The sequence below is a fragment of the Anguilla anguilla genome, chromosome 5 (genome assembly GCF_013347855.1).
Source record: "Anguilla anguilla isolate fAngAng1 chromosome 5, fAngAng1.pri, whole genome shotgun sequence".
Taxonomy (NCBI): Eukaryota; Metazoa; Chordata; class Actinopteri; order Anguilliformes; family Anguillidae; genus Anguilla; species Anguilla anguilla.
In genome coordinates, this window is record NC_049205.1 from 2,667,668 (window position 1) to 2,683,340 (window position 15,673).

A 15,673-nucleotide genomic window follows, 5' to 3' on the forward strand; every position below is an offset into this window, starting at 1 on the left:
TACCTGCAGTGAATTTGAGCTGCATTCACCTGCAGGTGCGCCACAGTGAGATATTCCAAAATGGAGCTCCCACTAGTGTTCCCCGTGGTACACCAGAATACCGTGGAATACCAGAAAGCGGACGCTTTCATTTTGTTCTTTTGAAATTCAGCCAAATATCATTTAAAGATACCGGTGCCTCCACAACCCTTACTGCAGCACTCACTTCCATTACAGAAGGCTAATGACGCTTCCTGCTTAAAGACATCCTCTAGCCACGATCTTCAGGTCTAAATCGACTGATGTGCATACTAGATTAATGAGCACGCTAATTAACACACAAATCTTCACAAACACGCTTACATTTGATTGATGTGTCGGGCACTGCGTTTCTGAGGAGACCGAATTATTAAGGATTGTAAATAGCTCTTCCACCAAACAAAATCTTATCAGATGAAAATGAGTATTGTCTTCCCTGGACTGCAGTGGCATACAATGAGCAATAAAATTTCTGTGCCTTCTGACAAGTAACCAAGGCAACCAAACTCAGAGCTGCATGACTCTGTCAAACTGCACTTTGGAAACGCACACCCAGATCACGCATTTTATGTGCACGCAGACATTGCATGCGTGGTACAGCAACATGGACATGCAGCTTCAAAAGCATCAACTTGTGTCTGTCACATGTGTCTGTTACCATGTACAATAATTATGCGGCTCCGGGCCCAATGCTCTGTATTAACCCTTTGATGAGTAGGTTTTCTTGGAATGTTTTAGCAGTGTTCTAGAACCCCACTGTTTTCAGTCACCAGTAGTGATTGTTACATCAGCATTAGAATGTTCAGCTAAGAGCATTCTAATCACGTATCTGCAATCTCACGACTTAAAGGGGCAGCCCGGTGCTACAGACCCCACAGAAAGTGGGCCTAACGGCGCCTCCTCCTGGGTAGACTGTTGTTCTGCACCTCTGTTCAGAGACTGTAATGCATCCCCAAAAATATAAATTTCATCCCTCATCACCCAGGAGCAGAAGAGCTCATGAGAATCTTGTTTGAAAAAGCTAATTCCATTTGACTGAATGTGGCAAGGGAACAACATAATATTTTGGAGACCACAAAATCAACAGCTTGTAGAAAAATAACTACACGGGCCCTCTCTTTCCCTTCCTCCCCAAGCTTTGATTAAGTTTCAGTCCGCTCCCAAAGAGCACATTATTCTCAAGCGTTTCTTTCCCCCCCTTAAGCTCAAAAAAAAAAAAAAAATCCAATTCAACTAATGGGCAGAGATTTGTGACTGGCGCAAGAATTTTGTAGAGAGAAAATGCCTGATCCATGCGACCCGGCGGTTTCTTGTTGGGTGATCAATGGTTTATGATTCATAAACCGGGATGGCGTGTGCCATCTTTTGCTTAACGATGGCACTGTTGCAGCACATCACTCTCCAAGTTTAAAATTCTTAGGCGGTGTGCCCCTCCTCCTGAGTGGACCTGTTCAGCTCAGACAGTGGAAAAGCTTAGACCTAGGCCTACCTTAACTGTCTGTGTGGATGAAGTTCTGCTACAGCAGTGGATAAGCTTGGACTTAGGCCTGTCCACTTGCATGCATATCCGGATAATGATCTGGGCTTGTAACCTAAGGGCTTCTAACCTAACCTTCAGGATTCCCAGGCAGGAATCCTGAACAAAGCAAACTTAAATTTCACATATAAATGGTCGCCGTGTACAAGTTAAGTAAGTCCCTCTGTGTGAAAGCGTCTGCTAAATGGTGGACGTGTAATGTGGAAGTGCACGGGGTGTGGAGATCACACGAGAGACGCGTGCGCGCTCACCTTCTGCATGATGTGGCTGACCCACGGCGACGTGCAGTTGCTGAGGTCCGGGCCCTGGGGGTCCCAGTAGAGGTCCTGCGTCAGGCAGGCGTACGTTGCGGTCCCTGCAGGACAGACGTAGCGGATGTCAACTCCGACGTTCGGGCCAGCCTTTCGCCCAGTAATAAAGGACTCAAAAGGGGTCAGCGTTGCCCCGCGCAGCCGGGCGGATGCGCAGATCACGCTCCAGTTATTTAAAAGCCTTCAGGACAGGGCCAAGTACCCCATTACATGAACCCTTAATCTGGATTAGGTCTGTTTTTAACAAGACATTCTTTTTCTGTTCTCCCTCCTATTTGTTCATTCCAGTGACAATGGAGTCTGTCTGTGTGCGGATGCACGCATCTAGTTATGATTCTAGATGCGTTCCAACGAAAGGAAGCACTATTAAATTTGCCTTAGCAACCGCAAGGGCAAATGCATTTTTTCACTGTAACTACCTCCCCCCCCCACCTCCCCACTCCCCCTTCCTTCCCCGTTCTCTGTGAATCATAAATGCTTGCTGCCGATGGTATTATTATGTCCTCTCATTTTGTTTCTACGTATGCCGCAGAGGTTAGCGATCGCAATCCCACAATCCACCACTGCGTGCAAACGCGCCATCATTAACACAACGTCACAATCGTGTTAAAATTGAGCTTCGGCTGGCATTTACTTTCAAAAGTTGATGATTTTGCTCTGCTTCTCCTCAAAACAACTATGGTTTGAGCAGAGCAGAGAGTCTCTTTGACTTCCGAACTTTGATGGAACCACAATTAGTTTTTTTTTACGAACAAACCAGGGCAGCCATTATTTTATGCTTACACAGGGCACAACAATGTAAATGACTCCCTCCTCCTCCACCCGCTGCTAAACAACAGGAAAATCCATTTGCACATTTTACATTATAAATAAATGTAATTAGCAATGGCATTAGTAATCTCAGCATAGCCCTGAAATTAATTTGGAAGAATGCAATAAATGAGAATCGTTTTCAGAACAATGGCACTAAACACGTGCTGTACAAATGGATTCTACACAAAAACTGCATTTTGTTCTCCCCACAAACAGTTTATCTCAAACAAGTGAGGTTAAAGCACTGCACTGCTGGAAATGACTTCCTTATTATCCTTGGGTTTTTTTTGGCCTTTTTACCCCACTTGTAATTGGACAACATTTTCCAGAAACACACACACATACACACACTCTCACACACATGCGCACACGCACGCACACACACACACACACACACACGCATGTGCACACAAACACATAGATACACACACACACACACGCATGCGCACACACGCCTAGACCCAGAATGCACCAGTTAACAGGAAGAGAATAACGCTTGTCATTACTTCACCCGCTTGTCCTCTTCACTAATGCCAGCCAGCTGGTGCCAACGTGACACAGCCAGCGCCCTCTTACCTATCGTTCCAGTCGGGCACGGCTGCCTAGCAACGTGGCCGTGGTGCGTCTTGGGCCAGAAGATGTCGGACTCCTCCGACGGGCTGCAGTAGTCCACGGCCACGTTGGGCAGCTGGGAGGAGTGCGGAGGTCGCGTGGTGAGCTCCAGAACGTCGCCCCCTGCTGGCGCCAGGGTGGTGGTGGTCCTGGCTCGCTGGCTCGGGGTGGAGGTCATGGCTGCCCGGGTGGAGGTGGTGAACGGGTTCGGCCGGGTCGTCAGCCGCGCCGTGGTCGTGTCCAGGCGCACTTGCACGGACGAAGAGGATTCTGGGAAAACGAAAAACAACGAGGGAGAATAAACGCGCGGAAAAGCACACGAAGGGCCGAGATATCAACACCGCCAGAGCAAAAAAACGCACTGGGCAGCACAGAAAAATAAAACACGTCAAACACTCTTCATCTTTTCAAATACAGTTTACATCACTTCGGAAGCCAAACGTCTTTTACGTCGTAAAACTGAAAGGAATTCATTTTTTTCATGACCCTCGCCAGTTAAAGCAGAAGTAGTTTAAGTGGGATAAATTCAATCTGGCAGATGGCAAATGAATGTGCAGTTTCATTTTTTGCTGAGGCTCCGGTGCCCTCCGACAGCAACATGAATCCAGATGTACCAATTAAAACCAGCGCCTGAAAAAAAAACCACGTTTCCCAGCAGCCCTGTCTGTGTGAGGCCTCTTTGTTTCACAGTTCTCTTAACAAATCAATATGAGCCGTCTATTATAAAACTGTTAAAAACGTTCTCTGTACGCAAGATACTGTTCCTTTCTCCCCCCCCCTCCCAGAAAAGGAGAACTCCCACAGTGTAGTCTCTGCGGACGCCGTGTGCCTAACCGCTGCAGGAACAGTTTGGTTCCAGACGCACGCTACGCACCCCCCCCCCCCCCCCCACCCCCACACCCCCCTCCCCAACCCAACCCTCCGAGCTTCCTGCTCCAAATCATCATCAATCATTTCAGCCAGAGCCACGAAGCTCGAGCGCTCCTGATTGGACATCGGGAAACCAAATTAGTTCTGATCCGAGGGCTTTACGATGAGCCGCGGTGTCAGTCCAGGCCAGACCCCCCCGCCACCGGCACCGCGGGATGGGGGGGGGGACACACATCAGATTTTGGAGGCAACAGACGGACAAGGTGGGGGGGCAATGGCTCAGGGCAGAGGGGCCAAACAAAGCAGTGTGGCAGCACAAACCAGGAAGGAACAGCAAATTAGCGACTGAAAGTCAACATCTCAGTCAAAACAGGCTTTTTCTTTGGGGGGGGGGGGGCATTTTATTTTTGTGGGTGGGGGTAATAGATCAGGAACGCGAGGAAATGTCACACGTACACAAACATGTCTCTCGGTAACTCCATTTAAAATAAAAGTGGCTCGGGGACAATCCTTATCAAGCCGGCTCTCGCACACTGGCACAGCACCATAAATCTCGCAAACAATACGCATTGTGTTTGCATCAAAAATAGTCACGCTTCCTGATTTTCTCTGTTATTCTTAAGCATTTGAAAGACACACGCTCTCAAAACATGGGCCTTAAATCCTGCCTTGTTTATGCGTCTCCCTTGGTTTCTTGCGAACAGTGTGACACTCAAAGATAACTGTGAGAACACTGTGTTTAAACAGCATGACAAAAAAAACAACACTGCCTCTTCTTATACATGATCGCGAAATTCCAAGCCAACTTCTTTTTGTCCAAAAATGGCCAAACAAGCCCGTTTACAAAAAGATTGTTCCAAAAGTATAAACACAGCAAAAAAAAAAAAAAACGCTTCATGTATGGCACGAAAAGCTCGAGCAGAGAGGCTCCCCAGAAATCTTCTCAAAGCAAAATACTGACAAAGTGAACGGTAACAAAGAAATCTGTCCTGCCAAAAGCGCAGCCATTTTTGGTAACGTGCCCTTCGTTTTAATGACAGCATCTAGATATCACAACTATTCCCTGCTGGCCGGGCTCCTGATCGCTACGACTCTATGGATGCGTTTCATCGCCGGTGGAAAGTACCATTACCATGGCGTCCTCCCAAAAAAAACGCCACAAACCCAAAACCGGCCCAGAAGCCCCTGGGACTCTACGGGCAGCTCACACCTCGGCACCCCGCGCCACCGGGGGGGCTTGCGCCGGCTCGGTCCGACCCCGAAATAAGAGGCCGGGACGCCCGCAGACGTCGCAGCGAATGCGCCGACGAGGCCTCCCGCCCGTATGCTCCTCGGCAAGAATACATTATTCAAAGGGAAGGACCTACATAGGGCCTAGGCCTTACTGTTCGTCATACCCCAAGGGTCCCCGGATTGAGCCATTATTCTCTGAATGCTGGCCCATCCGCTGCCTGCATTATAATGCAATCAGATCAGCCTTTTTTTCCCCCTCATATATATATATATACATATATATATATATTTATATATATTTATTTATATACTTATATATGAGATGCATTACACAGGGGGGAAGCTGGAGTAAGGGAAATAAATCACAGAAAGAGGGCGATGCCTGTAATCTCCTCCGCTCGCTGGTAAACAAGATCCTCCGGAGGCCTGTCTCCAGGGTACGGCGAGGGGGCGGGGGTGGCGGAATGGGGGGGGGGGGGTTTAATCAGACCTCAAAACAGACCCCCCCCTGTGGTCCCAGAAGCGGTTCCTCCCGCCAGCCGCGCCGCCCCCCCCCCCCAACCCCGGCGCACATACACGGGCTCGCCGAGCGGTTCTGGCGCGTAGAAACGCAGCGGAAAAACGATACTCGCGCGCAAAGCCAGCCCTCCCTCGTGGCCGCGCTCGTTAAAAACGGCGTCTGCGCCCCCCACCCACAGCCGCCGCGGCTCTCCACCCCCACCCCCCCCCCCCACCCCCAAACACACACTTTTCTCTCTCTCTCTCTCTCCTCACGATGTGCGCACCACAGCGAACGGCGAAGACGCGTCCGGGGGAAATGGAGCTTAACGGAGACGCACTAAGGGTGGTCTTCCAGCGGAGTCTCCATCAGCAGTTCCCACATCTCCCCCCGTTCAGCTGAAAAACACTGTAAACCTTTTGCTATGTTCATCCATAGCCTACGACCACAAGCCACAGTATCCTACGTGGACTAATAAAGAGAGTAAATGATTTGCCTGAAACCGGTCTGGCCAATCCTGCTCGTGAAAACCCCACAGGGTATTGTTTCTTTTAAGCTTTAAAGAAATCAGCATCCACTATAGCCCCGAGACACTAGGTGCGGTACCTGCAATGTAATACCATAGAGAATTAACAGTAATCAGAGGATTAAAGGCAATAAGTGAGTTTAGCGTCAGTTGGCACTACATCTCACAGATGCCATGAGGGGGTGTCATCAAAATGCTCCGACACCAAAACGTTTAGTGACACCGGAATGACGAAGTTTACATCCCTTTCCCACACGGCAACGTCTACAACAACAACAACGAATGACAATAACCTTGAGACTAAACCCAAATGTGGCAAACACAATCGTTCTCCTGATATTCTGACTTGCAGAGTCAATTTAAGATCTCTCGTGCCGGAGGGGGAAAAAGGAAAACATCTATGCGACGTGCAAGGTAGTTGGACAGACTCTTTCACAGCTGAACTGACAAACTAGAACAACTAATGGTGTTTTTTTTCACAGGCCTACCAACACAGTGGGTCAGGGAGCGGGAGAAAGCTGTCTTAGCCGTGCCTGACACAAGCAGGGGTCCTTTCCTGAGCAGGCAGCTCTTCGGCCACCCGCGGGTCTGACAGCAGGTTGATCCAAAGCCAACAAGCCCAGAAAGTCAAGGCGAGTGTTTGTCTTGTGTAAAATACGGTAGATAGAAATCCAGTTCAGTAGTTTCCTCCATACTAGGCCATATATCACAGACACTGCATGGTAGAAAACATAATTAAGGCTCCGCAATGGCTTATTTACAAAATGCAGTCTTGCATATTTATTTACAGACAGAAACACAGTGACACACAGACTGCTATATTGTGTTGTGTTAAAGCCAGAGGACTAGAGTTATGGGAAAAGGCTGACTAGATGGTGTGTCTTCATATTAGCCTTAGCACTCAACAGTGCTTCCCATGCTCTCAAAAACATTGTTAAAAAAAAATATATATATATATATATATAGTGTGCTCTAGTAAGTCAGTAAAGGTGGTAGCTCAGTCAGTAAAGGCATTTTCCATGAGTACAGGCTGTCCCCTAGGGCTAAAATCAGGGGAACTGAAGCCTGGGCCAGACTTATTTAAGCTGTCTAAAGCTGAGGGTCCGGAACAGTGGAACAAACCTGGCCCCGTCCCGCCTGGGTAGGGCGGCTTTTCAGTCACACACCGCTCCTCAGATTACTGTTTACTGCATCCGTGCCCCGTAGCTTTTATCCAGGTCCCTACAGGTTAGCAGCGACAGTACCATCGGCGAGAGACGTGCCTGTGTCAACACTAGAACTGCTACAGTACCCTGTGTTTATACAGAAGAACTCCTACAGTACCCTGTGTGTTTATACACTAGAACTGCTACACTACCACGTGTTTATACAGAACTCCTACAGTACCCTGTGTTTATACAGAAGAACTCCTACAGTACCCTGTGTTTATACAGCAGAACTCATACAGTACCCTGTGTTTATACAGCAGAACTCCTACAGTACCCTGTGTTTATACAGAAGAACTCCTACAGTACCCTGTGTGTTTATACAGTAGAACTCATACAGTACCCTGTGTGTTTATACACTAGAACTCCTACAGTACCCTGTGTGTTTATACAGTAGAACTCATACAGTACCCTGTGTGTTTATACACTAGAACTCCTACAGTACCCTGTGTGTTTATATAGTAGAACTCCTACAGTACCCTGTGTGTTTATACAGCAGAACTCATACAGTACCCTGTGTGTTTATACACTAGAACTCCTACAGTACCCTGTGTGTTTATATAGTAGAACTCCTACAGTACCCTGTGTGTTTATACAGTAGAACTCATACAGTACCCTGTGTGTTTATACACTAGAACTCCTACAGTACCCTGTGTGTTTATATAGTAGAACTCCTACAGTACCCTGTGTGTTTATACAGCAGAACTCATACAGTACCCTGTGTGTTTATACACTAGAACTCCTACAGTACCTGTTTGGTGTTTACTGTGGAAAGTAGTTACACTGCCTAATTTACATGGCATTACATTTAGGTATGTATCAGATGTTCTTACCCAGAGCGTGTGTGTGTGCATGTGTGGTGTATATGAGTGTGTGCATGTGTGGTGTATGTGAGTGTGTGTGATTGTGTGCATGCGTGTGTGTGTGATTACTGTGGATGGAAAATAAATTGTCTAGGTGAACTGTGAACAAATTGATCTGTTGATGGATGACAAATCAAATGAGAGTTGAGCTCTTAAGACAACAAAACTGCATAATGTTAGATGACATTTCTATATTTTACATTTGCATACATGACAGGTGATTTGCGATAAATGGTTTTTAGGAAGAAAAAAATCAGCCGTCCTTTCATATCCATTTTTGGCCACATAACGATTAACAGGATGCTGACAATTTTCAAAGTTTAAGAAGATAGTTACCATTTTGCTTGAGCCTTTTCCAATCCAGCATGACCAATAAGGCCATAGGGTTTAAAAAAACAAAAAAAAAACATCTATCTGTATGTACAATCACTTTAAGGATAAAACAAAACACTGACATGAAATAATAAAAAAAATAAATAATAATATTTGGGGTCAAAAAATAAGTATAAATAAATACTGCACAGTTGAGCCCAGCATGATGTAAATTCCTCTCATCTCATATTTCCTTATTCATATTCCCAAAAATAAATAAATAATACACGATGGGTCCTCGTTTGCCTCATATTGCGAATAGTAATCCAATCAAGCCCACTGCGATGAGGACAGAGGCATTCCACTGTCCCCGGGAACATTATCCCAGGCCCTGAGAAAGCTAAAACCCCTCCACCGAGGAACACTTTAATAAGCCATCTCTAATAAATTGACTTTTTTTTTAGCCTGCTGTCTGGCTAATATGCATACCCGTCAAGTCCCTAAAGGACGCGACACCAATTTACACACAAAATATATACAGACGAGAAAACCCCAGCTTTAAGATTTATCGCCTCAATTTTTTTTTTCCACGTCTAGAAAACTAGGTGTTTGCATTTGAGCGGTAAACAGGTTCCTCAACTACTGTACGGTACTTCTTCCAGGAATGCAAACTTAGTGCACTGAGAACAGAACCGGTGTCGCTACCACACAACGCACACCTGGGCTGTATGCAGCCAATCAGGGGTGAGCCCAACACGGAAGAGACGCAACCACAACGCCAACGAAACCCAAAGTGATCCCTTAAAGAGAATTAATCAGCACAACTCATACGCGTTTTCAGTTTCTTTTCTTTGTTTACAGTTTCTTTTTTCTACTTATGGCGCTAGCCTAAGCTTCTCTTCAGTAAGTGGCATCCATCCATCCATTATCTATGCCAGCTTATCCTGGTCAGGGTTGCAGGGGGTTCTGGAGCCTATCCCAGCGTGCATTGGGCGAGAGGCAGGAATACACCCTGTACAGGCCGCCAATCTATTGCAGGGCACACACACACCATTCACTCACACACTCATACCTAGGGGCAAGTTAGAGTCTCCAATTAGCCTGTTAACCTGCACGTCTTTGGACTGTGGGAGGAAGCCTGAGTATCCGGAGGAAACCCACGCGGAAAGGCCCAGGCCGGGATTCGAACCCAGGACCTTCTCAAGTCCCAATAAACTTGAATTCTAATGTCAGCAGTAGCTTACAATCAAAAGGTCAGATCCTCACAGCCAAAACAATACAAGCCACACAGTACTTAACCGGAAATCTGAATTGTACGCCACAATGACTGCCCTTGAACATTTCATATGCTTGTTTAGAAAAAAATAAATAAATAAATAAAACGTTTTTTTTTAAATCGAACGACACTTCAGCAAATCAGCACGCGGGACTCGAGCCTGACGTTTTCCAGAGCCGGGCGCTGTTTCGCTGTTATCTGCGTGGCCTTTGGAAAGCAAGGCTGCCCGTGGAAATCGGAAGCAAGCGGAGCCTCCACTACAGCCTCACTTGACATTCGCTCTGACGAGACTTTTTTTCGAGGACCCTTCAGCCCAACACCACGCCCCCGCCACCGCCACCGCCACCGCCGCCGCCGCCGGTGGGTACACTTCAGACGGCCTGCATTCGCAGCCGAGGAGACAGAAGGTCAGCCAGTGTTCCGGCACACTCCGAAATCACATATCCGCCGCGCGCACAATCCGTTTATACGAAACTGGGAGACGCGACGAGGCGATGGTCGGGATGCGAAATCGAAACCCAATTTCGGCCCATCTGAGGAAACCCATAACGTTCTATTTAGAGCTCAGATCTACTTTACATTAACTGGCCCTAATAACTTTGTAATAACTCCTGGGATTTCCGATAGGGAGCTCCTAAATATGGTTCTTGTCCTTCCTTAAACTACTACCCCTACTCTAAGCCACAACTTCTCGTTAAACAAATCTGTTCCGTGTATGTGAATGAACGAGGGAAATGATCTGCACAATGCACACATGTGTATCCCAACATAAATATAATTCAAGTCAGGTCACTGAATTACACAGACCAAAAACTCCGTTCTATGTCACTGTCATTAAATGAAGCTAAGAATTATGGGTCTGCCACTAATATTGTACTAAGCAATGAGAAGGATGGCATATTTTTAAAAATACTTTGGATCATTGCATTCTTAACCTCAAGTCATTACATACTTGAAATGTCAATATTACAAATTAATGCAGCATTCAGAGCAGAAAAAAAGAAGTAGCAGGATTATATTTTCAGGATTTCACTGGTCAGCAAATACCACAATGGAAGGTATGGCACAACTATCCTGAAGAGCACTTATATAACTTATAGATGAGATATTCTGCTATAATAGTTTATCAGCAATAATAATCATCATCATCATCATAACAATAATAATACTAAAGAAGAAGAAGAAAAAGAAAAAGGAGAAATAGCTAAAGCATTTCAGCAGGAGATGTATAGTATGAGGGATGTTCAGCTGATTCATACCCCCCCCCACCCCCCCCCCACCCCCACAGCCTTCTGGGGCAGCGCTTTTGTGTACGAGAGACTAAGGCCTGGAGTCAGCCCACTGACATTTTGGTTGAGTCCTTCAATTTGAATAATGCATCTGAGGAGGCAGAGCATTGCTCTTCCCCCCCTTTCTTTCACAATATTTCACATCTTAGCCACAGCTGGCGAAATTACATCCCTGTGGGCGGACTGAATCCAAACCCTTTTTCTTTTTTTTTTCTTTTCTTTTTTTTACAGAATTCTTTGATCGCAAGGTGAATCATCTCTATTTCTATCAGAGTTGTAAATATTCCGAAAAGGAAAAAGGTAGATATTTTTTTTGTTCCCTCTGTAAAAGGTTGAAAATATGAAGGAATTGGATAAGAGAAAGGGGAATTCATTGGCTGCGAAAAAAAAGAATTTGGAGTTTCTGGCTCCTGTTCAGCCAAACAGGCTTGTGTGCTATAAGGAGATGGATGTCCTAATTTCAATGGTTCAGTCTTCAGAGCTGCTGGTCTTCTCTCTTTTCTTGCAGTCAATATATACCTCCATTTTGTTTGGGATTAAGAGTGTGGCAACATAGGGCTACTTACAATACATGTTTCTATGGCACAGGGACGACACAATAATGCACATGTACTATGCAGTTGAGATTAAAATAGAAACATATACTATTCATCATTTCAATGCAATTATTTTTCTAGCTATGCAAAATCAGTTGCAGTGACCTTTTTGCAAGGGGCATTGATGTTCCGACAAAAAATGCTTTTTCTCTGTCGCACAAAAGTAGGTCAACACACAGCATATATCACTGTTAAACACCAAATAATAAAAGCTAACAAAAAAATGTTTACTGTCTTTTCTGCACATACCATACCGGAACTTCTTCCATATGATATTGTCTGCACATCATAAAAAAGCAAATGATTAAAGCCTTTTCAAAGGATATGCCCGGGTAATTACAATGTCTTCTTCCCCAGAGTGTTGCAACAAAATTACATAAGGCTTCACTCCATTTTAGGTGAACCTCATTATTTAAAAAAAAAAGGATTCTTTAGGCTACTTTTTCCATTCATTTCTGGAGAAAGAAATGAGCATAAGACAAATCTACATCAAAGAGCAGTGCAGACATCGTTCACGTCGTATTCAAGTTATGGAAGAAAAAAAGAATGAAAAAGAAAAGAAAAACATGATCTCCAACCATCAAAGCATTATGGACAATTATATAGTATGGGGAATTCATAAAATAAACTTTATAACTAATAATGTTATGGTCTGTTTATTATTTATAATAAATAATTCAGAATTATGTTCTGACTACATGCTGAAATTATTATCCTAATGCAATGTAATGAACACAAGCACTGCATGCGATATCATCTATAATCCTCACCATAAGGGAACGTCTTTATTATATATCCACAGTAATGCAGTAGGGAAAGGAAAATACCACATGCAATCAACAGCGTGCTTGTAATTCAAATAGCATTTGGCTAGTTTGCATGCTGCTAAACCCCACCTAACATTTACCACAGGACTGAACTGGCTTGGACCGTGTGCTAACAGGATATGAATTACACTGAAGAATAAATGTTTCTTCGACCAGACAAAAGCTACTCGTGCGCTGTGTAGAAAAAAATAATACAACAATTGTATTTATTTAACAAAATAAAGATACTAAATAAAAAGGAAGCATCCAATGGCCTGTTAACTTGTCGGTTTCTCCCTCCCACTGCCAGACCCTGCCTCAGACATAATGAACTGATAAAGGAAGGAGCTCACGCGCGGTTTGGCGATTAATTAGTCATTTCATAGCCCAGCACCAGGTGGGGCAGCGTAGGGGGGCCACAAATCATCGGGTGAGGCGGCCAAAAAAAAAAAAAAAAAAAACTGTGGTTTTGTGCAAACAAAGTCATGCATGAGCATCTGCTGACCACAACCCCCCCGCCCCCCCCCCTCGCCCCCCACGACCCCCCCTCCACCTCCCCACATGTCCAGCTGCATCGTTTCTGGCCTCCCGCTACAGCACCTGGGTCAGGGGGGCAGAGGGGTGGTGGTAGTGCGAGGGGGGGGGGGGGGGGGGGGGAATCGAGGGCTGGGGGGGAGGGGGGGGGGGGCAAAAAGCTTTAGGAGGTCAGGCCTTAAACAGTGACATCCAGCAGGGCAGAGTTTCAGAGCGAAGTAGAGGCTCCCAGCCGGGATCCAGACTGGTGCTGATGGCGGACATTTTGGCTCGACAGGCCACCGGGTGCGGCTGGTATATTCTGATGACAAAACCAAACCGAGCACTTTATTTATTAATTTATTTAATGTTTTTTTCTCAAATAAAAATCTTATCTGGCACTTAGACAGTGGTTGTCAGATTTCTTTAAGGAGAGGAGTTGACCCTTTAAGCTCGCCAGTAGTGCTGCAGTAGCCCTGCGTGGAAAGCAGCTAGCTAGCCCCTGAGCTACCTCCACCCAGGTGAACAGCAGACCGAATCTGAACACAGGTAGCTCAAATGAATCTATATACAGCGTAACAGGTCTGATTCAGATCACAGTTTCTTTGTTTGCTTTAAATGTTCACACTGAATAAGTTATCACTACCTGCTAACAAATTAGCTTTAAATCTCATTTTAAACACCAAGTCATTTGAATACAAAAGAAATAAAATGTGGGTCTTGAAAAGCATTAAAGCTTTAACTGGCAATTTACTATGAGAGAAACCTCACTGCCAGGATACTCAGAATTTATTTTTGCTGAAAGTGTTTGGTTAAAAAAATGTTAATAGTAAAGTAACGAACTAAAAGAAGAAGAAAAATTCAGCATCAGGACTGTTAAATCCTGATTCATTTGACATAATAATAATAATAATAATAATAATAATAAGACTTTAAAATATTGCACAAAGAAATATAAAAGAAGAGGCAAAAGCTTTACACACAGATAGATGTCGGTGATACAATCGCGGTTTGGTCTCCGGGTCGCCACGTGCGCATACTCCGATCACGCAGGCGAACGCAGGGGCCGCAGCTGCGTTAGCTGCGCTCGTTCAAACGGGACTCGACGACTGCGCGCGACCGGAGGCGATGCCTGCGATGACAGCCACAGCGCGCTGGCTGCAGAGACACGGGCACCAAGTCAGAGCAGCGCTCCTCTCCGAAACGGTAATGGAAACTTCCCACGGAGCCCGGACGGACTGTTTACAATGCGGCGGTGTATATCCAGAGCTCTCGAGACGACCTCAAAGGTGGTGTTCTGTTCTGGTTTGAAAGCGGCGTTTCGACGCGGGTAACCCAAGAAACGGCAGAAGGAACGCTGTCTCCGGCAACTACGGGCGCGGGGACGGCTTGTTTAGGCTGACTGTCAGACTCAGTCTAACGTAACGAAGGGAACGCGAGCGATAGTTCGCGGCGTTCGCGGACTAATTCGGAGAGATTGGAAAACCTTAAACACGGTTTGTCAAGCGCATGCAGAAACTGACAACTTGTCCAGAATCATGTTCGTTAAAAAAAAATTGCCAGGCTAGCTCACATACCTTCAGGCTGACATTTGAGTATACATTTTGATTTGAAGAATTATAAGTGTAATTGTACCTTCATTTCCTCGCACAATCATTATTTCAACGCAGGACTACAGAAAAAAACATTTTTAACTGCAAGCGTCTGGCAGGTTCGTATTCTCACAGGCGTGGATGAATCACAGTGCTGTGCGTGACTTTGCTACATTTTTCCAAAGTAGAACGGGGTCAGATGGAAAGTGACTGTGTGCTGCATACACTATATATTAAAAAGAAAAGTTAAACCGTTTTTCTTTGTGTGATTTGAGCAAACGTAGAGAGAGGATCTCCCTACACATGCAAGGCGCACATTTGTTTATAATCGAGAAATATAGCCATCACTGCTGCGGCACGCAGACTGAATCAAGCTCCTAATTGGCAGCCGGAGCCACTTGCCCTCACGCAGAAGGCCGGGGCGTCCTAATGAATTCGGCAGAGGGCACATCTTCCTCAATTAAGCAAATCTCCAGTCATGTTGACAGAGGCGCGGTCACTCTGCTACATGGAGCTGTCGGTCCAGCTTCATCATGGAGGTCGACGGCTTGGCGCTCCAGACCGCTCGAGCCAAACAATGGTGTGGATCCCCCCCCCGAGCCGAACACTGGTGTAGATTCCACCCCCCCCCCTCCCCCCTGGGGCAGAAGGTGACATGTGGCACTACGACAGCGATATCAACAAGAGCGGGCGTTCTCCAACAACATCACACCGTCACCCATACAGGCCCTCTTCTGTGCGTGGTTACGGTTGTCGGGACCCCAGTGCCAAAAATACTTTTTTGAAATGCCATCTTTCCTGA

General features: G+C 45.8%; 1 protein-coding gene across 11 annotated transcripts in view; it reads right to left on the reverse strand.

The window, feature by feature from the left end:
• The window catches only part of adgrl3.1 (adhesion G protein-coupled receptor L3.1), a 223,943-nt gene that overhangs the window by 82,541 nt on the left and 125,729 nt on the right, over positions 1–15,673 (reverse strand). For all 11 annotated transcript variants that reach the window (XM_035417534.1, XM_035417525.1, XM_035417533.1 and 8 more), the window contains 2 exons: positions 3,256–3,561; positions 1,807–1,910 (listed from right to left, as the gene is read on the reverse strand). In XM_035417534.1, coding sequence (XP_035273425.1) covers positions 1,807–1,910; positions 3,256–3,561 — 410 coding nt within the window. The remainder of the gene's footprint in view (positions 1–1,806; positions 1,911–3,255; positions 3,562–15,673) is intronic.